At 41.3% G+C, this 23,505-nt stretch overlaps 1 protein-coding gene across 5 annotated transcripts in view; it reads right to left on the reverse strand.

Moving 5' to 3' along the window:
* Nucleotides 1-23,505, reverse strand: part of EML4 (EMAP like 4) — a 147,509-nt gene that overhangs the window by 66,714 nt on the left and 57,290 nt on the right. For 2 of the 5 annotated variants that reach the window (XM_054630029.2, XM_077175849.1), the window contains exons 1-2: nt 21,002-21,044; nt 1,796-1,978 (exon numbers count right to left, since the gene is read on the reverse strand). In XM_054630029.2, the coding sequence (XP_054486004.2) occupies nt 1,796-1,978; nt 21,002-21,029 (211 nt within the window). In that variant the 5' untranslated portion in view covers nt 21,030-21,044. Of the gene's footprint in view, nt 1-1,795; nt 1,979-20,432; nt 20,647-20,924; nt 20,947-21,001; nt 21,045-23,505 lie in introns of those variants that run through there. The other 3 variants (XM_077175851.1, XM_054630028.2, XM_077175850.1) reach the window with 3 other exon arrangements.

Below are 23,505 nucleotides of genomic sequence, written 5' to 3' on the forward strand. Positions count from 1 at the left end.
AACAGTGAGGTTAATGTGTTGTCTGGTTATATTGTGTAATTGAACACAATGGGAACACATCCATCACCAATTAAATACAGTGACAATTAGTCATAATTCATTTAAGTCCAATGAATTAGATCATACATGGACCTATCTGTCCCTGTTCCCATCTCTTTCTTCACAGTTCCATGCTGCTGCCATTCATTTGTAGAGATATAATACAACCAAACTGAAGACATTCCACCCTTCCTCTGCTCTGCCTCCCCCAAATAATTAGTTTATTTCTCACCAAACAAATGGACCTAGAGAATTGAGTATGGTCCCAAGACCCCCAGAAAGGAGACAGCCCCAAGGCATTTTGCAGAACACAGAAGACTGCCTTGCCTGTACACAAAGTTTGCTGGGTGTTAGACAGCTCCAAGCCAAAGGTTTTTAGCCATGTTTGTGCACATCCCAGCTCCTCTGCATTTAAATAGGAAGAATAAAGCACTATGGTGCACAGTTTTTCACATGGACATTTTCTTGTAATGGATAGCAGACAGCAGAGTGATTTAGTAAAAATATCTACTAAAGCTATATTTAAAAGGAGTTGAAAAAGAAGCTTCAATCTTGATGAGACCAGACATGTACATTGGGTAGATAAAAGCTGCATTTATAAGCAGAGATGACAACAGTCCACCATTTAGCAAGCAAGAGAGAATGGCAGGATTCAGAGCCCAAGCCAATTAAGCATCATGACTTCCTTCCATCTGGCAGAGAGACTGCAAAAACACTTAATTAAGGAATTTGATCCCTCTGTCACATCTCAAGTAATTCAAACTTTCAGCATTTTCAGCCTATATGAAGCGGTCACCCAAACAAGCACAGGCTACATTGTATCATTTCAGTGTTATATTGGCACTGCTGTAATTAGTGCACTGCAGGACTCACACAGGACTCACATCCCAGAGATCTCTATGCTGCATGGTATGATGTGGTTACATGTAATTATGGTGAATTAAAACTGTGATTTATTCGAAACATGATCTAATCTTTTATATAACCAGAGACCTGATACATGCCAGAAACATACACAGACATAATTATCTTCAAATACACAACTTTAAGTTGGAGTAAGTTCAAAACTTGATTCAAACACTTCTCCAGAATACAAAATTAAATGTCCATGGGGGATGGGGGTGAAGCATATAAAAATTAGTGCAAAAAGTATCTAGTTTCTTTACTTTTAAACAATCCTACATATATCAGTGCTACAATATAAAAGTTACTAGTGACTAACCAAAAGAGATATTGCTGCTACATGGTCATTTCTTACATGAGATCTACTGGTGGTAAGTTATCTCTGTACTGGAACAAAAAATAACTACTTCCAGAAAGTCTTCTGATGGCAATGTATTTTGGCTTTTGTTGTGGTAATCATTTAGGAGCAAGAGAAAATGTAGTCTCTAATATGCCCTTTCAGGTGAGTAATTTCCAGGCAAAGTCAAAGCTGAGACTCAAAACTGTCCATAAGCCCCAGAACCTCTGGTGGCAGGTTAATGTTCCACCATTGAAATTAAAACAGGAACCTTTTAGCAAGAAATAAGGAAAATTTTCAGGGGTATCAAGAACATAAAAATGTTACCAAGCATATTTTAGATATCTCTTGGCTGTATATATTTAAGCCACTATTATAAACCTAACCCCACTAGCTCAAAATGGATTGGCCTTCCCAAATGAGACAGAAAAGGGAAAAAACAAGTGACCAATGGAGAACATTCTGAAATGATAACACAGCCTGACTCTAGGAAGAGTTTACCAAATTTGGGCTTACCTTTGCTTGGGGCTGACTTTCTCACAGAAGCTACATGGTCTTCAGAGATAGCAAGACGCCTCAGCACATCAGCCAAGGCTGCTTTTAGCACGGTGATTTCATCCTCTTGTTGCTGCACTCTCAGCTCCAGGGCGGAAAGACGGTCCTGGACATCGGAGGTGCTGGCAGCCGAGATGCTGTCATCTGTGCAGGGGAAAAGCAGAGCAGAAAGAGGCACTGAAATGCTTTGTTCTGAATTAAAAGCCACAGAAAGAGGCATGTACAACACCAGTATGTCTGTCCCATCATTCTGAAATACTAAAGACATTCCAACAAATAAGTTCAGGCAAATAAGGAACGGATATTACGGCAAACATTGAATTAGTGCTTCAAGACAGAAATCATTACTAATCATTAGCTAAGACAGAAGGCTTAAGGAGTGTGTGGACCTACTAAAACCACAAGAGAGAATGTGCTTCCCGTGAAAAATATCCTTACAAGCAGAAGGAAGACTAAAATTAACCTTATTTAAACAAGCAACTAAATTAACCAAAAAGGTATAAAATTCTGCAACATATTCTTGTGGAACTGTTGAAGAATTTTAACTATGACTCTTAATATTAAAGCAAGTTTCAAAGTTAAAAAAAAAAATTCCACAGTTGAACATACAAGTACTGTTAACAATGACCTAATTGCATCAAATGGCAATCTCAATTTCTAGATCAGACTTCTTAATTTCAATTCCCCCTCTTGAACTTTTTTCACATCACTACCCTGGATGTGCCAAAAAACATACAAACTTATAACACTTGGCCTGAAGCGAAGAGAAAATAAATGCACTACAAAAAGGTTCCAAAAATCTGTTTGGCCACACAGAGATAGATTAGCATTGAAGGCCTAAGCCAGCCAAATCTATTCTTCAGTGGTAAAAAGGAAATTACAGCTTCTGCTTACTCTTTGCCTTTGACAGTTCTTTGCATTATTTCTGCCAAGCCAAAATAACACATAACAGATTTCTGTATTTGGCTGGTTTAATAAATCATAGGCCAATCACTTAAAAAAAAAATCTGTAAAAGAGTATGTTACTCAGTCACAAGGTACTGAATTCCTTACCCATCCTGTTTAAGGCTTCCTAAAAACTCAGTAAGGAACTTCTAATATAGCTTAACAAAAATTCACTTGTCTTATATAATTCACTTAAGTTCGTATTCTACAAAATAAACACAGCAAATTTAAATGTAAAGGTAAATAGCTGGTATTATTACTGTGATTCTATTCAATCTAAAGTTTAATTTTCACTAATCTTAGGAAGACATATCAAGGAGAAAAAATTTAATATAAGCCACAATCCTAATATACTTTGATTTTGCCTAAAAAAAAAGCCTTCATCTTTGAAATAGTTGGGTTGGGATACTTTCAAAATACATGTAAACAAAAGAAATACGAGCCAAATTCCTCCAATAAATTCACTACAGAAGAGATTAAGGAGTTTAATGCCAACTTCCACTCAGTTAAAACATGATACTCACTACTGAATGACCAAGAATTTAACCAACCAAAATAAAGCATCATAATTAATACTTTCACAATACAAACAGAAATCCTACAATTAATTAGTAAAAAAACCCTAAAAACCCTTTAGTAATGAAATGTATCCAAGATTATTATTGAACTGAAAGGAACACTTAAGGTTACAATAATAAGCCAGCCCCTAAATGACAGTTTTGCATTTTGTTTTAGTTCACTGTTTCGTTAATGCAAAAGCAGCACATGTTTAGTACTATATTCATTCTGGCTGATGAAAAGAACTGCAGGGGAATTAATTAATTAATAAGATACATAATCAAATCAAGACCCAGAGACAACAGATTAGGACTCAACAAAAAGACCTTTAATCCCACCATCCATAACTGTACCTCCCTATACACAGAAAATTGATTTTAGTAACTCCACAGCCCAGCACATACAATGCTCTGCCAGCAGGAGACTTTACAAACCCAGACCTGTGACACCTACCACAGGTTGGGAAGGACTATGTAAGATTCTTGTATTAGAATCTTTATGTTCAAAACATAAATCCCCATCTGTTCTAAGGAGCTGGGAAAAGTTCCTATATGCATACACACCTATGTGGCATACAAAAAGGAACCAAGGTAAATGTACATTAATCCATGAAGAGAAGCTTTTACTTCAGGAAAGCAAATGGACTTAAAATACCATATAATTCATATTTCTACTATCCTGCAAGTATTAGCTGCAGTGAACCAGACAGAATAAACACTCCAGAGAACAATTATTTTCAAAATATTATAAACATTTTAACGTCTCTTACACTGAGTAGCAGTCCAAACAGAAAAAAGCAGTTTGACATTTCCTTAAAAAAAGAGGAGGTGGGGGGGAAAAGGGGGGAAACTCCTCCCTTTTTTTTTTTTTTTTTGCTTTTTTTGTTGTCCAATGTCTTCAGTTAATAGATATTATCCATTATAATGGATAAATTATGGATACATTCCCAGGCTGCATAAATATGCAGCAGATCACTATAAAACACTTGTAAAAGGAATAAGTAGCGATGTCAGATCATCATTTTAGAAGCCAAATATTACTGTGCTCCCTGTGTAGAGTCCAAACAAGAGTAATTACCAAACCAGGAAAGGCTCCACTGCTGATCAGTCTCTCTGATGAGCACAGAAGCAAATGCTCTGCACATCCCTGGACATCTTTATTTCCCATGAACTACTAACATTGACCAGACTGTTGCTGTTGAACCCCAGCGCCCCAAAATTGGGGTGCTGCAGCCACATTAGCTGGCTGCTGCAGCTCCCAAAGGCACAGTCATGTCACTAATTAGAACTTGGAAGAACAACTGTTCTGTGAGGGTGAGCTGCAATGCTCTGACCTCCTCAACACCTCTGATGAGACAGCAGAGGAGCTGACCAATGCTCTCCTTGGGGAGATCAAGCCTTGGCACAGCACAGACAGGCAGGAGGGCCCTCAAACTCAACTTCAACCCAACAGCTTGTCAGAGTGTGACAGTGTTCACAGGGGTTCTTGGATGAGGGAAGAGATGAGAATGTTGACTACATGTTCAGAAGGCTTGATTTATTATTTTATGACATATATATATTACAATATAACTATACTAAAAAGAAATAGAAGGAAAGCTTTCCTCAGAAGGCTGGCTAAGAATAGAATAGAAAAGAATGATAACAAAAGCCAGGTGTCTCGGACTCTGTCTGAGATAGCTCGGCCTTGATTGGCCATTCATTATAAACATCCAAGATGGGCCAATCACAGATGGACCTGTTGCATTCCACAGCAGCAGATAACCAATGTTTACATCTTGTTTCTGGGGCCTCAGCTTCTCAAAGGGAAAAAATCCTAAAGAAAAGGATTTTCACAGAAGATGTCTGCGACAGTCAGAGGGCACAACTAGGGAAATGGGGCACAGCAGAAGGCCAAGAAGGTTGAGCCACCCAGCTGATTCCAAACCAGGCAAAGCAATGTGCCCTGTTGTACAATGGGAGGCTCCAAACCACCAGTGGCTGCTTTGCATTGCAGAGAGGACATAGGAGACACAGGAGACACTGGAAGAAGCTGGAGGGCAAGTATATCACTGGGAAATCAAGACTAATTTGGTTGATCACTTTGGTTGATCGAAGAATACAGTAGCACACTTGGAAGACATTTCATTGTTCTTTATCATTCTACAGAAGTAGCATCTGTTTCAAGTGATGACAACCATATATTACCCTGGCAACTATTAGAGAATTAAAACTAATAATTCCCAACGCAAATATCTCACCCATTGCAGCAAATATTCAACTGAATTCCAAATGCCCTTCTTGGCAGTGTGTTGAAAAGTAACTCAGCAGGGATTATCTTAAAAGAAGATGCCCTAAAAGTAAACAAAGCTGGAATCCATGAGATCATTCTGACAAATCTGCACAATTACACCTTTTCTTCACAGAAGTTTTCAAAATATCTTCCAGATTATTCTTTCATTTAAAACATTTTATAATCTAAAGAACTACTTCAAAAGAAGTTCAAGCGAAAAAAAAAAAACCCTTCCTTCAAAGACATGCCCCCCTCCTTCAGAGAGGAAACAGCTCTTATGCAAGAACAAAGTCAGTCAATGGGAAGCAAAATTCCATCTCCTCCCTTCCTCTTCTCCCACTACTGAACATCTGTCCTCTCCCTTGTGCTGACATAGACATGCATCTGTCCAGGCCTTCCATAAGCTGCTCTTCTTTTATTAAACCAGAGGGAAATTTATTTCAAAAGGGAAACCAGTTAGGCAAATAGAGCAAGTAATTTGTAAGTGCGTCAACTATTGATTAATTAATTTGATTCATTTCAAAAATACCTTGTTAGTTATCTGGTTATTCTTATTGTAACCAAGCAGCACCATTTCTGATGCGCTGGTCATGTTTTCTAAGCTGTTGAGGACTTATGCCTTTAAGAGACATGCTGGGAACAAGATCCAGTGTGGACAAAAAGTACCATCCACAGTGCTTGCTGGTAGTAGTGAGGACACATCCACATAGATGTGAATCCAAGGTATTTCAGTCTTAAAAACTGGTTTAAGGTGAGAGTACTGGCACTCAAATGATAGCAAAAACATTCTAGGTCTAACCATACAGTACTACAACTTTCAAAACAAGATGTTCTGTTATTTTTCATAGTTCATCAGTCTGATTTTTTATTTTTAGCTATTTATCAATTCTTCCCTTGCTTTTGGAATAAGAAGGGATATCCATGGGATGCTTGTATTTGGTACTGATGAGACACAGGGACGACTCTAGAAATGAGGGTTCATTTCTCACAGCACTGAACAGACAGGTGACTCTGTGTGGGACTCCTCACAGCCACAGGCACCAAACCCCTCCCAGCAGATCAAACAAGGCAGCAATTCACAAACTGCCCCTCAGCCTGGGCCAGGAGCTCCAAAACGAGTATCCAGGACACAGTCATGGTACTTCACAAACCTTCCACACCACATATCACTCCTCACATTTCATCTAGCAGGCATGTGAGGGTACCAGCATTTGAACAGCATCACCCTTCATCATTTGCTGCCTAGCAGAATGTTGAACTGGCTATATTTGAAAAAAAAATAAAAATCTTACTACTGAACCATCTATTCTGGGCCCCCTCAACAAATCCAGAGCATCCATTATCACCCCTCTGAGTCAATTCCTCCCAGCTTTGACTAAATCTAAGTAAGGAATTCATTTTAGACGTAAGCAGCATTTCAGAAAAACAAATTCTACAAACTCCAGCCCATGGAAATTTCAACCACGGGGTGGAAAATCCTATGTTTTATCCAATAAAGCCACATAAACCACAGGTAATTTTAAACCTCTGGCTGTTAAGGCACCCACAGCATTTTCTGTATTTTCCCCAGAGTGGTAAGAGCCTTTTATTAGGGAAAAGGAACAGAAATTACTGGGACTGGTATAAAGATCTGGCTGACAATTTCAGGAGATAACTGTCCCCAAGGAACCTTTTCTCATGAGAACCATGATCTGCTCACATGTGAGGGAAAGTATGTATTGGTATAACTTCCAATTTTTGTTCTAAAGAGCACTGAAAAATTTGACTCTGGATGAGGCTTATATTTCCAGAGAGATACCAGACAAATTTATTTTTCCTATACATTATGAGAAAGAAAACTCTCTGCAGTTTTCTGCAGATCATCTGTCTTAAGAGTAGCTTATAAAAGGTGCAAAGATCAAGAATTATGTTCCATATCTGTAATTCAGGATTTTCAACAACGAAAAAAAAAGTAGAATTAAGGCTCTGTACTTTTGCTCACAGTATCTCCTCCAAATGCCAGCACATGCACAAATTATCTCAGTTTTGTAAAGGATGTGAGTCATGGAAAGAATCCAAGAATAGTAATTACAGCACACAACGTGATCACAGAGGATTCAAAGAGCTCCCCCACAACCCAAATGATACTGCATTATCCTGGAACCTAGAGCTTATGGCATGGAAGTGGAGTGGGAAGTTCTCCCCAGCTCTCCCTTCCTGCAAGTGCAAGACTCTGGCCTTTTAACTCTCTCAATTACCTCACACATTTTTGGCTTCCTTTGCTAGTTTTTCATTCTTTTCCCTAACCTTCCAGTTTTCCTGCACCAAATTAAAACCAATGCACTGCTTGATCTCACACTTGTTACTGGTGACAAAAGCAGTATTATTTTCTTTTTAGAATAACAATGCAGACATTCTGAGATAGGTACAGGTAAGTCACTGACTGTAGACAGTGCAGTATATTAACATTTCAAACACTAGCTAAACCTTAAATTTGTCTCCTTCAAAGACATTTCTTCAGGTTTTCAGGAAGAACACATTGTCTTGAATGAACAGATGTGTCAAGAACACACTCCACTCATTTGCTCAGGATTGATGTTGCACGAGGACCATCACATCAAGACTGTCTTCCTTGCACAGCTCATGAGATCTTTTTTTAATGTCTCATACACCCATCTAATTTTATCCCCTAGAAGTAGTTAATAATAATAATAAAATATAGCACTCTACACTAGCCATTCCACAAACCATTTTGATCACAAGTCCAGAGCAAGCAGTATTTTATTTGTCTGTAGATGATCCATGAGATTATTTTGCTGAAGCCCATGTATATTCTGCAGTGCAACAGTTGCTACTGGCCTTTGTGGAGTGCTTTACTGGCCTTTTTGTGGTCAGTCTGAAGCATGCTCATGTCTGTGAGCCTGCATCATTACATGATAAGGAACACAATCCATGTTTTCAAGCAACTTTATTTCAAAGAGTTATTCTGACACATAAGATGATTTACCACTTCACATCTAACAATTAGTAGCTCTACTTGTATATGCTAGATAGATTTGTGCACAAAGGCTTTCATATATTTTTATTTTCCTGACATGAAAAAGCAAGGAAGGGGAAAGATAAAAAAGATGACACAAAAACATCCTGACAAAAAATAACCCAATAATAACCACAAATTACAGAAAATAAAAATATTTTTGTAATAAGCTTGTGTAATCTTCTGCTGCAAACACTCAGTTTTAATACAGATAATCTAGAAATACATCAGCATGAGATTCACAGGGCACAGGCCCATCCATACCATATTTGATCAACATGAGTGTTCTGCTGGTCTAAGTTTCCAGTAACTGTATAACTTACTGGGCACAAAAATCTTATATTTCATACTTGCTGATACTAGCTTTGTTAGGCAGACTGCAAAAACAGAACAAACACTTACAGACATTTCTCATATTTGACACGGGTATCCATTTGATTACTTGAAGAGGCAGATAACTATGCAGGCACTGCCTCATATCCTTCCCCAACTGCATACTTCCTATCAGCTCCACCTCCATTGAGATGCATCTCAAGAGTAAGACCATTCACGGGTTTTTCCCCACCCACTGCTTAAAAAGCCTTGTGGTTTTTAAGCACTTTTCTTCCCCTAACATTGCCTGCCTCCTGATGCTCCTGATATTGCTCTTCAATGCTTGGCCTTGAACCTGCAAGACAAGCCCTTCCCCTTCCAAAATACTGCTTCTGCTACAAATCAGTGACCTCTACACACCACAGACAGTATCCACAGTGGCTATGGGCACCCACTTGGGATCGCCCATATAAATGGCCCAGCAACTATCCCAGCCACCCCAAGCTCTTATCAATATTTGGTGACACCCCCTTTTCATATCACAGTAAGGAGAGGGGCAGGGGACATCTTTTCTAACACAGAGGCTTGGAAATTCACACAGAAACCAGAGACAGCTGCAATAAACCACTCTACTGCAAGTTACACATGCATTAACACTTTAGCACACATAGATTAGTATTCCTTCACTGGAAATCATATTGTGCAAGAAGTGTTAGAACACTTCCATTCTAAAATGCTAATTTAAAAGTGACAAATTAAGTGAGCAAGAAACTATGTAGGTTAATCCCCATCCTCCCTAATGCCCAACTGATCTAGCTAATATTTTCTAAGAAAACAACTTCTCATATCCTGAAGAGGGCCCACATTCCAAAAGTCTTCCTCTTCACCAAGGGCTCAGCCACCACTGAGCTCCCTGCACCAAAAGCAGATGGCACCCAAGCCACCCTATGGAGAAACTCAACAGGCTTTAGCTCTGCAGGACAGAGACAAAGCCAGCCACTGCCTGGGCTCCACGCTGGCCACAGCAGGACACCAAGAACAGGAAAGCATCTCTCCTGCACTCCCAAAGCCTCACTGCAGAGGAGGCTGCTTGCCGTGCCTAACCCAAAAGGCCAGACCTCAGTGAGGAAAAGTGCTCGGCTCTCACAGGTAAACCCACCAGGAGCAGTCCTTCCTAGGCACTTTGACAAACAAGCTTTTCTAATCTCAAATTAGGCGACTACTTAATTAGAAAATGAGATAATTAGCAGATGCTTTTGACCTTAATCTCTTTTTAACGACACTCTTCATCTGTTAAATGAAATGAAATTCATCATCCCACACTGCCTAAAGGTCAATTAACACTTGTGGGCTGTACCCTAAGTGCTGTAGCAAGGTCAGCACTTAAATGCATGCAATTTCTCAAGAAGCAAGATTCAGAGCCTTCCCATAAAAATAAGAGAGAGACACACAAAGAAAATAAAGTTAACTCAAAATACCAACCAGCTGCTTTTATAGAAAGAATCACCTTTTCAGAGTTCTAACTTGGAAGAGATTATGACCTCCTCCATGCATCTCACTACCTATATGATTTCAATATAGTTTTGAAGGACAACCCTAATTCTGGCTTGTAAATTCAGTCTGACTTCCCACTTGGAACACTCTTCTTTAACCTTATGTCCTTAATGCCCAAATCTACAAAAAGATGGCAGCATGAAGTGTCACTGACCTGCCCAACACAATGAATGATGATAACCACAGTCGGGCTCAGACAAAAGTACTGCTATCCAAAACATCACAAAGCGCAGTGAACGCACAGAGTTCACAGAGAAACATGGGACCATCTGAAACATTGGTTTTCCTGGAGCACTGTGCAAATTCACTTGCACAGACAGGTACCAGCTGTTATGTGGCAGGCAAGCAAGTTGGTGTGGAGGCTTCTAAATGGAAAAGGGGAGAGAGGAAGGAGGGAAAAAGAGAGGAAAAAAAAGAGCACTCACAGTAATCTCAGATTCTCCATCTGAGATTCTCCTCCCTCCATGCAGTACCACTTATTTTTTAACTGCTCTTGTCAGAGTGATGGTGCTAATTCATGCTCAAAGAAATGTCTATGTATTTAGAAATATTTTTTCAGAATTTAAGCCTCAATTCATCCAGTTTACCTCTGATTATCCAAGCTCTATTTCCAAAACATAAACTTTTCTAGTAACACGTGAATAAATCCAAGTTTGCGAAACATTCAGTCTTTAGATTGCAACAACACAGGTGAAGTCCAACATTCCCCATTACTGGCAGCACATCTCTGCTGCAAAGAATCTGAATTCAGTAGTACCAATCTGACACTTATGGCAATCTTCCAATATCTTAAATATTTATAGTTAATTTGGCCAACTAATTTAACCAGGTTTTTGTTTGTGGTATGCTTTTAACAAGTACGTTTTTGCCCTAGAGGAAAGAAGTTTCTACTCTAAGATTGCTATAATCTCATCAATTCTAGAGTACCATTTCAGCAGCAAAACAGAAAAGCACTGAAATCATTAAGTGAGATAACATCAGGCAAAGCAAAATAGCCTCTTCTTTTATGGATACATTTTATCTTGTACCATACAATGTTTACTTACAAAATTATACTAATCTCAAATCCTGGCACACAAATTAATAATCTCTAGTTTCTGTTATCTAGAAATCAAGTTAGACATTATCCCTATAAATAAGTGTTGGAACGTTTCCTAAATTTTGTACTGGCTGCTTCATTGTGCATTTCCTTCCCCCAGGACTCATAAATATCTAATTTGTAACATCAAAAATACCACTCTACAAAACGTTTCTTTGATCTCATTCTGCGCTGTTCTAAGCCAATCTATCCTAAGTGCCACTATGCAAAACTCCATCAAGAAAAACAGAAACCTGGCCTGTAGTATTCATTTCCTTTGCCAAAGAAATACGGACCTCCTTCTCCCAAAACACTCATCTACCCTGCAGGGAAAGCCTTCCCTTTCAGCACTGCTGGAAAAAGCAGGATGTGAGCATTTTTGTGCTCAGCAGAAATGTGCCTACCCCAGAGCAGGGAGAGGCACCGGCGCTGGTGTACACAGCGCTATTTCACAGCTCTTATCGCGCCAAGTCACAGGACACGGCGATTTCAGATAAAGGGAAAACCTGTTTCCAAACAGACTCACCAACTCACTGCCTTATCTTAGTTTTCTGGTATTTCAGGTATAGGAATTCCTTCCACTTACTCACAGCCTTATGTGGCCGCTGCTTTATTACACCTCTCCACACTAGAGCCCATTCAGTAACACCAACTGTGAACTTCACTCCACGCTGAAGTGACCTTGAAGAGCTACTGTCCCTCTTTGTATCTTCTTACCCAAAACCTAAGGATGACCATCTGCTCCCTCCCTTGAAAAAAAAAAACCAAAAACCTCTAAGAGACAAGCCCTCTAGTGGGAGTATTCATTCCAGTACTCCAGGTGGGAGTCTTTCTGCTGCAGCAGGGCAGGAGCAGCTGCTTGTGCTTGCAAGGCTGTCATGCTTCACCCATCCCCCTGGGCAGCATCTCCTGCAGAAGGCATCCCTCATCCCAGCTCTGCAACACAAATGTCACCCTCCCTGCTGCAGGGGATACCATCTCACAGCCATTCTACCTCTCCTCTGTCTTGTAAGCAAGAACAGACACAAGGTTTGGTTTTGATATTTCTAAAAATCCACTGTTTCTTAGGAACACGAGACTAAAGCTCTCTAGTCACAAACTTGATCTAACACAGCACTTGCAACAGCAGCAATCAAAATCTTGCTTTTGTTTACCTCCACCAAGAAGCTTCCACAGCTTCTGCAGCGGCTTGCAGCTTTGGTATTAGAGGAATGTCTCTACAACAGCTCATATTTACTCCAGGTAGAACCAAATCCACAGCAGTTTGGTTTGGTTGGGTTTTTTTTTTTTTGCATAGAAAAGAACTAACCCATCTCCATAAAGACCAGTCATACTACAGACACAGCTATCTGCTTGATTTCAAGGATAGAGCACATGCTCCCACAGCCAACCTGGAAGGTGGTATCTACAACTACTCATCACACATTAGTCACAGTCTCCAATTCAGTTACTGCACAGGAGGAACTAGTGAGAAATCAATGGAATATCTGCACACTGTGTGTCAGAGAAAACACAAGCCAGAGAGCAGTAAGAAGTACCTATGCTGCTGAAAGTCAACAGCCACCCTCAAAAATGGGGACTGAGCATAAATACAATTAAACTGACTGGTTCTTTAGCTAAGATCTTTTGTTTTGTTGTGCTAGCAGTTAAACAGCCCTGGTGAAGTAACAGCTGTAAACAAGGTGTGGGTGGAAAGCATTGCTCACACCTTTCCTGCTGCTGTGGCTGCTGCTGCCTGACAGGAGACTGACTATTCTGCAACACACTGCTTCTCAAGAGCTGAAGAAACACCAATATTAACAGTTGTTATTTTGCAAACATAGTATTTTAGACAATTCAGCCTGCAGACCTCTCACCAAGTGTTGCTGCACTCTCCTTAGCAAGGACACTATCAACAAGTTCCCACAAATGCGGAAATAAATAAATGAGGTAATTGTGAAATGAAAGAGATTTAATTCATGACAGGGAAGAACTCTTGAACAGCATGGCAGACATCTCCATGTGTCACTGCACATATATTTTATAAAGCTGCAGTTAGGCCGCTTCTGCAGAAATGAATACATAAAACTGAAGCCAGTTTCAAACATAATTTCAGTTGCTAAACCTGGCACTATTACGCCTAAAATGGAAAACTCCCCAAAAAAGGGAGGAATTAAGTCTCACCTTTATTTAGGCCAAACCACAGAGCAGATTTCAGAACTGAAGCAAAGCAAGCACAAACACTGGCTAACAGTGTTACATGGTGCTAAACCTTCCCAGAGAAAAATCAATGACTGAACAGAACACTTTGGTTGGCAGAGGCAGGCTAAGACCTTCTAAAGTTTCACCTTGAAGGTATTTTATGTTCAAGTTCTACACAAAATTGAACTATCACAGTCACTGTTGATAAATCACATGCATGTGTGCATGGAATTTGCTTAGCAGGAAAAATGCCTTTCCATAAGGATGCTTTTTCCTTTCTTCTCAAAGGACCCTGTAGAGAAGCACACTTCTGTGTGGAATGCTTGCCAAATTTTGAACACTCAAAAGGGATGTATCTGTCAAAGTTGCTTAAATACATCACATTTTGTATCATGAACAGATTACTTATCTGATCTTCCTACAGATGGAGTCTCTGAAGCATAAAAAAACTTCAGGTTTCTTTTCCTAGTATTTGCTACAAAGTAACAGTTTTTAGGTAAAGAAACATAGTTCTGCAAATAGCAATAGTGACTGATCATGGATATGCCCAGTATTACAAATACTGCAAATGCTACAAATACTTGACAGGAAAACAAGACTTGAATATGGTTGGGACTAAGTAACAGCAGTGTCAAAAATTACAAGTAAGTTGCATTTTTCCCCATTTACTTTCTTCTTCCTCAAAATAAAGGCATTAATCAATCAAGAACCGATAACAATCAAAGCCACCTCAGAAAGAGGAATTTTTATTTGCTAAAAAGACACAATTAAAAAAAAAATCAGGTTTTTCTGCAAAAGAACACGAGCACCAACACAACCAGAGAGCCTCTGCCACATCAGCTGTCAGTCTCTTGCAGATCCATGCCAAAGCTCTTCTCTGGTTATCACTGGGTAACACTTCCAGCTTTTTGTAACACATCAGGAACAGCAATGCTAGGTTAGGCCTCCCTGAACCCACAGAAATAAAGTTTACAAATTTTTTACTAATACACTTCAACTCATAGTGAAAAGTACTCTGGAAAAAGCTACACATTGTAGGTCTCCAGTGTTTGCAATTCAGTTTCATTCTCCTTTTTAAACCCTGGAGATTTGTATTTGTTTGATAACTGTGTGGGGAACAATCTAAAGCCAAAAAGATAATAGTTACTCTGAAAGCAGCTATTATCTTAAACCACTGAATTATCTAGTTCATTCCACTAATGCTTATGTTTTAGGACTGATTAATTCCACATACACTTACTAAGCATTAGCTATGCTAATTCAGCTATTTATACAAAAAAAAGAACCATCCAGGAGGATACTATTTCCACATAATACTGCCAACCAAAATAACAGGATCCTTCATGCATGAAAAATATTCCTCCCACCACAGCAGAATACACAAACAGGAACAAAATTATTTTATTACTTTTCACCATCTTCTAACCTTTCCCATAATCTCATTTGACAACTTTTATTTTAATTTTAACGAAATATGGTTTTTTGGGCTGCAACATGGGGTATGGCCAAATAAATCAGCAGGGAGTGAGTTAACAGCATCTCAGCTTCCATGCTGTAACTACTCAAGCACACTGCTCTTACTCAAGACTAAATGCCAGCTTGTTTAACCTACTAATCCACATTTACTAACCTACTGTGTCAACATGCTCCAAGTCTCTGCCTTCACTTATAACTCCACAACTCCTGTGCAAGCCCACACTCTAAGGAGGTGTGACCATTCTTGCAGCCTGCAAGTTGCACAGGACAAAGTTCTCATGCCAGAACTCTGTGACACACAACGTGTACCTCTGGGGGAGCTGGGGAACACTTCCCAGAAAGGTGGAGAGGACAAGTGACCCTGCCACAGCAGCACCAGGAGCGCAGCTCTGCCTCCACTGAACAAAACTCTAACAAAACAGTTAGAATTATTTATAGTACAGTGATATTTTTAAAAGTTTGAACTGCGTCCTTTAAAGAAAAAAAGTCTGTCAATTTTTTTTTTCTTCTCAGCAGTTTTTCATGTCATTACAGGCCTAAAGGTTTCCTTGATTGCAAAAATGCATAGAATATTGTGAAGATGGGCAATTAAAAGATTTCTTCAGTGAAAGCTATGAGATGTTTTCTTCAGTTCAATGTCATTCATAAATAATCATTCAAGACTCTGAAGCTGAAAGCAAGCAGAAACACTGGAAGACACTGAGTTTGTTTGCATGCATTAAAATCAAATCAAAAGTTAAAACAATAAATTGTTCTAATTTTAATATTGATTCAGTCTGCAGTACTATTGTCTTTGGCATGGTTTCACTTGCTCTTAAGCCAGTCAAACCATGGGCTGATGCTAAAAGAAATTATTTTCCTTGAAGGATGAGACTCTCTTTTCTGCCCCAGTATCTGCTTCAGGACATAATTTTTGGTGGCTACCTCATAGAAAACTTTTTGCACCCCCAGTTAGTTTTCAGCTGGATCAGCTCACTGGCCAGCTCCTGCCAAATCCCTGCCATCACACACACAACATTATCCCAGCACAGAAACTGCACACCATCAGTGCAAACCACTCAGGGTGACACCTGCCGCTCTGATTGCTTTTCTTAGATGATAGAGGTGAAAAAAATCTCAAAAAATACCTTAATGTTCAAGACACTGTGGCATTTATTTACCAAATAAGTAAAATCACACAAAAACCTGAAGGGTCAACTCAAACCACGTTCTCATGGAAGCAAACACTCCCTTTGATGCACTTCATAGGTATCAGAAATTAGACTGTGGATATTCCCATGGTTGTAAATGCTTCTGATGAGCTTCACAGGCAAACAAGGGCAAACCCCAACAAATTAATGCATTTTCAGAACATACAAAGAACAAAAAAGGTGCTGGAAGAGTGGAGCAAAGTGAGAAGACATGTCTAAATCCTGTTTTAGATGCACAAGGGTATCTTCTCACCATGCAATAAAGAGCTGTGACTAATGGCTGTCATGTCTGGTTATTCCTTCTTCCCTGCTCACAGGGCAGGAGCTGCATGTCCAGCACTTTCCCCCTCTTTCTTTGCAAGTTCTGCTCTCAAAGCTGCTCTGGCTCTGTGCAGGAGGAGCAGGTTGAAGAAGCCTGCTGCAAGAGGCAAGTTTCCAATGCCCCCTCTTTCCTGCTGAACTTACTTCTCTGTGCCAAGCAGGGGTGTGATGTAGGGTTCATAAAGATACTTCTTTGACTGGGGCATTACTCAAAATTTGAGAGCAAAGACTTGGTGCTGAGAAAGTGCTTGCAGTCAGAACCTTTCTAGCTGACCTTTAATGACAAGTTTGCTGCGTCAACTCCACCTCTGACATTTCACCAATTCCGATACTTCAGCAACTTCCAAGTGTGGCTTGCAGATACTTCAACCTGCAATTACTTTCTGCAACTGCTAAAAACCACTTACCATTACCCTGCACAAGTCACTATTATCCCCTCAACCCCCTTCTGATGACTAATACATGTTCCTAGAACTGCTGGGAGCCAGCTAGAGATCTTAATTGGCAAAGCAGAAAAAAAAGTTACTCAAAAATGATACTACAGTTTTAAAAGGTAACTATGAAGTTAAAGAAATGAGACCTCTATTGAGGCAAGGCACTGGGCTTCTAAATAGTGTTAGATAAAAACCCCTCCTGACCTCTACAGTATTTGAAATTTTATATTGTGCACACATAGCCCTGCATGCACTAGAAAGAAAAAGGCTCTTGTAACACCCAAATACTTACAGCACAGTCCCTTATGTCAGATACTAATTCAAATTAAATACTTTTGCACCAGCACCTGTGCAGCAGGGAAGCAAGGCAGCAGGAACAGCAGTATGTGCCAGCTACTGTCACTGCCTGCCAGCGAGGCAGGTGGCAAAGCCACTGCCAGTTGAGGTGCCCTCCACGGGGGCAGCCCCTTGCCAGGGGCACCAAGCCCAAGGCAGCCTCAGTGTCACCCTGGAGAAACCCTGCAGAGCCACAGACAGAACCCCACCTTTGCCACCAATGTCTCCAGCAACTGGCCAACCCCACTGTGAAATAACCCTGAGCACACTCTCTACCAGTCTTAACATTAAAGACAAATGCATACAAACCAAGAGTCTGAAAGCAATCAAGCTTAAAAATACTAGGATGTTGGAGTTTGTTTGGTTTTTTCCTCATATATAAATACAAATTTCAATGCCACTGGAGGTGAATATTTAATCTAGAAGCATGCCAACTGAAGATTTGTTTGCAGGTAAATATTCCCCTTGGTCAAACTGAAAATTTCTATCCTGATCTGTATTATCTGAGATAAATTCCAGCCCATATCAAATCTGATAGCTATCCCTCTTCCTAAGGGACATGTCTTTGCCTTAGCTTTAATTATAAAGGGCTAATTAGAACAAAAAATAAATCTTTCCTACTGACACTAGACAAGCTTTTAAAAAAATTTGATTAAGCCACTTATCAGCACTTGTACCCTATGTATTAAAAGGAAATGCTAGTTCTTTACTGCTGAATTAGGAATTAATTTATAGCTTTGGCAAGAAATGGGCAATGAGAGGTATGTACAATGACACCTGTGCACAAAAAAAAAAAAAAAAATCACAATTAAAGGTAGTAAAGCTCCTATGGAAAAGCATATCACTATAGGATATTTATTAAAAAAAAAATTATATGCAAAACCCTGACCCTACTCTACTGTTAGTATAAAACCTTAAGCTCCATAAAATAAAGCAAGAACGAGCATGTCCAGCCCAACAAAAAGAAGAAAAAAAAGATACTTTCTATAACTTAATCTCAGGCATTTCCATACTTGTTACCAGTGCAAATTTGCTAAAAGCCCTCAAGGCTGAAGTTAGAAATTTCACAGGAACAAAGCGCTTGCTGATTCTCCATCCTACCAGTTTCTTATCACTCTAATTTTACACACAACGCAAAATAGTCATGGGAAAACCTGATATAAAGGTATATTAGATTTAACCATACAAATAAGAATCAAGTTTTAAATCAACAAAACACACTACCCTGCTAAGAATATCCAAAGCCACACTTTCTTTTAATTACACATACCAACTCTTATGAAGCAAAATGCTCAGTCTTTTATCAAGATTTTAGAAAAAATAATTCCCTAAGACACAGAAAAAAATTAAAATAGAACGTGGATTCAGAAAAGAATGCATTTCTTGCATCTTATTTTGTTGGATTTCTATACAAAACTCAAAGGTAAGTAAGTCCATTATGTCCCACTCACTTTGGAACTTCAAGATACGCCTCAAGCTGAAGTTTGAGACACTATTACATTCTGTACAGACAATCACAGAAACTCCTGTTAAAAGCCATTAAAGTCAGTAGAAATGTTGGTCGCATAAACCTCTACATATTGGTAACAAAGCCCCAAGCTATAGCCATAAAATATGCTGTTCTTTTGAATTTTGTTCTGAAGACAAACAGCTAAACATTAGCTTTTCTTCTCTACAGTAAAAATCCTTACAAGACTGCAAAAAAATCACACAAAGCACTTAAAATGCTAACATTTCCAATTTACCCTCCCCTCTTTCTTGAGGGTTGCAACATCTTGAATTCTAAACCAAATGCTTTGAATTCTGAAGCAGATGAAGTACAGTGCATATCGCTCACTTTAACAAAGTACACTATAGGAAGGTCATTCCTTTCTTCCAAAAAACGCCCACAGAAATGTAGGCATTGAGCACTTGTTTTATGGGGTTTTTTTTTTGAAGAAAACTTTTCTGTGGACCATCGTATATTTGGCCGTAAGTTTCACAGGCAAGATGTTGCGTTTGTATCCAGATCGCACGGCATGAATCAGCAAACAAAGAACGGGCGCTCGCTGATGTCTGTTTCACTCGCAGTGAAACCCTTCCACTCCGTGTACAAGAGGAACATGCTTTATCTCTGATAGCATTTCTTGGTTAGGGTTACTTGGTTGGTTGGTCTTTTCAAGACCATTTAGTTTTGGTAGCTACAGTCAGAACGCTACAATTAGTTACCTAATTCGCGCTCAAGAGAGGCTGTATGGAGAGCAGCTGTTTAAAGAAAGGCAATATGAACGGAAATATTTCATTTTTACTATGACACCGGTAAAAACAAAGGGAGAAGAGGAAGAAGCCCTTAGTTCTGAAGGGCAAGTACAGATTCTTCAGGCAGAGAAAGCTGCAGCCGGCTGAGCGAGCCTTTACTGCCGCCTGCCTGCCTGAGGCCCCGCCAGTCCCGCCGGGGCTCCTCCGGCTCTTCCCTCGGAGAGCGGCAAAGCGAGCGCTCCAAAGGGAAGGCTGGACACGCCAGAGCCGCCCGCCCTTCCACGGGGGCTGCGTGCGGAGGGTCCCTCGATCCAAACTCTTCCCTGTCCCAGCCCGGCCCGAAGGGACCCGCGCTGCTCCGCGCCTCCTCTCCAGCCACTATTAGCTTCATCTTTATCGCCCTGTCGCCTCCTCCGCTATCCGCACACTTCCCGATTTTATTTACTTGTCCTCCTTTTGTCGATTTTCTGGCGGTGCGGATGCCGCACGGCGGCGAGCCCCTCAGCCGCGGGGCAGGCACACCTTGCGGGCTGCCGAGGGGGCAAGGAGCCGCTCTCACACCTCGCAGGGCAGAGCCTGCCCGGGGCTGACAGGCTTCCCTTTCTGCCCTGCAGGGATGGGGACCGCGGAGCGGAGAGCGCCGGGGATCGCCCCGAGCGAGCCGTCCCGGCGCAGCGCGGTACTTTACCCGTGCAGAAGGCGGCGAGCGCCGAGGGGTCGCAGGCTGCGGCCAGGCAGGACAAGCCTTCCTCCATCCCCCCGGCCGCCAGCGCCGCCGAGCCGGCCCCGCCGCGCCTCAGCGAGAGCTCCCGCGCCCCGGCCCGGCCGGCGGGCGCCCAGCACACGGTCCCGGGCCACCGAGCCCTGCCGGTCCCGCCGCCCGCGCCCCTGCCCCGGAGCGAGCGCGGGAGGCGGGGGCGGGCCGGGCCGGGCCCGGGGAGGGGCCGCCCGCAGGCGCGCTCGCTGCGGCACCGGCCGGGGGCCGCGGCCCCCCGGGGCCTGCTCGGCCGGGAAGCGGAGCTCGCCGGGCTGCTCCCGAACGGGAAAGCGGCAGCTGGCCGCACACGGGCACGGTCCTGCGCCCTCCCCACCGGGAACCGCAGCGATCGGAACCGAGAGCCCGGCCCCGGTGCCGCCGCGCCGCACGGGGCTCACGGCCGGGGCACAGCGCCGCACGGACCATCAACAGCCCACAGCATCCGTCTGTCCGTCCGCGCTCGGGCATAAAGAACCAGCAGCCCTGACTAACGACAGTACCCTCCCTCGGCAGATGCAGATAAACCATTATTGTTTCAAAGCGTGTCTGTCTGTCAGAAACGGCAAACATCCATCTATCGCCAGCCACAGCGCGACGCGAGGAGTGACAGGAGCAGTGACACCGGGAGTTCACACGGGGGGGAAGAAGGGGGCAGCAGTTCACTCAGTATTATATTGGAATATTTTTCACATGACATCGTTTCGAGACGAAAAAGCAATGACATCACTGGCAATATACTCATATCCATTATATGAAAGCTAAGCAAAATATCATGGCTTAAAAGCAGCAGCTTTGCAAAGCTATCATTCTGTTCAGCAGAAGGGAACTCGTATTACAAATGCATTACAATCTATTTAATGTGATCATGATTTTGTCTGTCTTGCAAGACGAAGCACAGCCAGATGAGAACTAATGAATGCAACATGTGTTCATTCTTTTGGTAGCTGTGTCTGAAGCCAATTGGCAGAACGACTACAGCAAGATAAATGTCAAAACAAAACTATTTGTGAATATTGTACTGCATGTATTTTGACTCTTCTATCATACTTGAAATAGTTTATTATTTTCGAGATTTGCAAGCATATTAAATAACTCTGGTTAAAGTTTAGATTTCCAGACAACAGTGGGATAGTTAAAAAAAAAAAAGGGGGGGGGGAGGGGAGGTCTAGGTCTCCATTCAAAACACAAGGAGGGGCAGCACTTTTTTTCCACCATCAGAAACGGCTGATGATAAGGTTAATATAATAGGTTAATATAATTAGGACAGCACACAATTGGTTTTGTGTGTTTTCCCAGGATTAGCAATCTACATAACTACAGTAGTGTATTTCTTTTCCAGCAGCTCCTGATCGACTGGAGGAATCGACCTCTGCAGTGATCTAAAAAAAGAGATGGCAGTCAGCTGAACACAGCTCTGCAGCATGAAGTCAGCCAGACAACTACTGTGATTAATACAAGGGGAAAGGACTAGGAAACTGCCTGGTGGAAGATGATAAAGCCTAAAGGGCAAGGGCACACAATTAAGGACCCTAATGAAGCCATGAGCCTCAACACACAGCTGTGGCACTGGGATTGACCAAGCCCAACTTGTCCCAACTCCTATGTTGCATCAAGTCATTAAACAATCTTAATTGCAAGATGAAATAGTGAGTCTTATCTTGGATGGGTTGGGCAGACAGAATAATTTAACACACACACTTTGGTATCCTTTCAAACTCAACGTGCTTCCCAATCCAACTATGAAGCCTTGGAAGAAACGACAGGCAGAATGCCCCATGAGACCAAACAGACACTGTAGTACTGGTTAGATCAGTGCCAGGAGCAGAAAGAGCCTTGATTGCAATCTTAAGCGGCCATTAGTGCCCTGAACAATGACAGGTTACATGCCACTGGCAAAAAGCATCCACTGTAGTTCACACCAACACATTTATTTTAGAATATATCAATTTTGAAGTAAGTAAAGCACACAAAATTAAAAGAGTTAGGCTCTCTTTCTGTAAAATGAGTACAAAACACTGCTATTTCTGGGTATCTTAAACAGAGCTTAGTGTCTGCTCCATCAAAAGCATACAGGATGAGGCAGAAGGAACCAAAGCAAATGTCAGAGCACTGTTGGAATGATCCTCAGAACTCTAACTTTTGAAACAAGATTTCAGAAGGCCCAGTGAATACAGCTCACACTGAAAATGACAGGACTCTCAACCCACCCATCTGCTGTTCCCTGCTCAGCTGAAGACTTGATCAAAGCTCCTTAAGTTGCCTTTAAACCTCTCATGATAACCTTACCTCCTCGTTAGGACTTTTCACTCTTCTATCTCTGGCCTTTCTATCATACCTGTCCTTCTAAGCCACCTGTCTGTCTCCACACTTTTCAAGCCTAAGCACCATCTCAGGTCCCTCTTCCCTGCTGTTACTTAACATGAATGGTGGGTGATGACAAAGTGCTCTTTTGAAGTATTTTACATAGGCACAAATAATTTTAAAAACCCCTTAAAATATGGCACATACCAAAATAAAACACATACACAATGTAAGTCTTTGCTTAGGAAAAAACTCTCAGATTATTAGCAGTGCAGAGTGCATTGCTACACCATGAAAAAAACTAACAAACACTCTTCACTCTGACAAAAAAATGCCTCTTAAAGACCACAAATGGAGCTCTGCACACTGTGCAAGTACAGATTTGTTCATTGCTTGTTTATCCCCAACATACACACATTTAGGAACACCACACATCTGGTGCTGTTCGCAACAGTGAATGTCTCAAAGACTGCAGCAGCACCAGTTTATGACTGTACAAATTTTAGACATACTTCAGATTTTCAGGAATTAAAAAACACTTGAATGTGCCTTCTCTTCAGAGGAGGGAGCAAATGGCTTCTCCAGCTTTTGAAGACAGCCATAGGAAGGCATGGAATCTTCAGAGTCACCGCTTCCACGGGAAGAGGAGAACAAAGCAGGTCCCTGTGGGTCCATACCCAAAAAATTACCTTCCAGTCACCCA

This window comes from Agelaius phoeniceus, chromosome 3, assembly GCF_051311805.1.
Source record: "Agelaius phoeniceus isolate bAgePho1 chromosome 3, bAgePho1.hap1, whole genome shotgun sequence".
Taxonomy (NCBI): Eukaryota; Metazoa; Chordata; class Aves; order Passeriformes; family Icteridae; genus Agelaius; species Agelaius phoeniceus.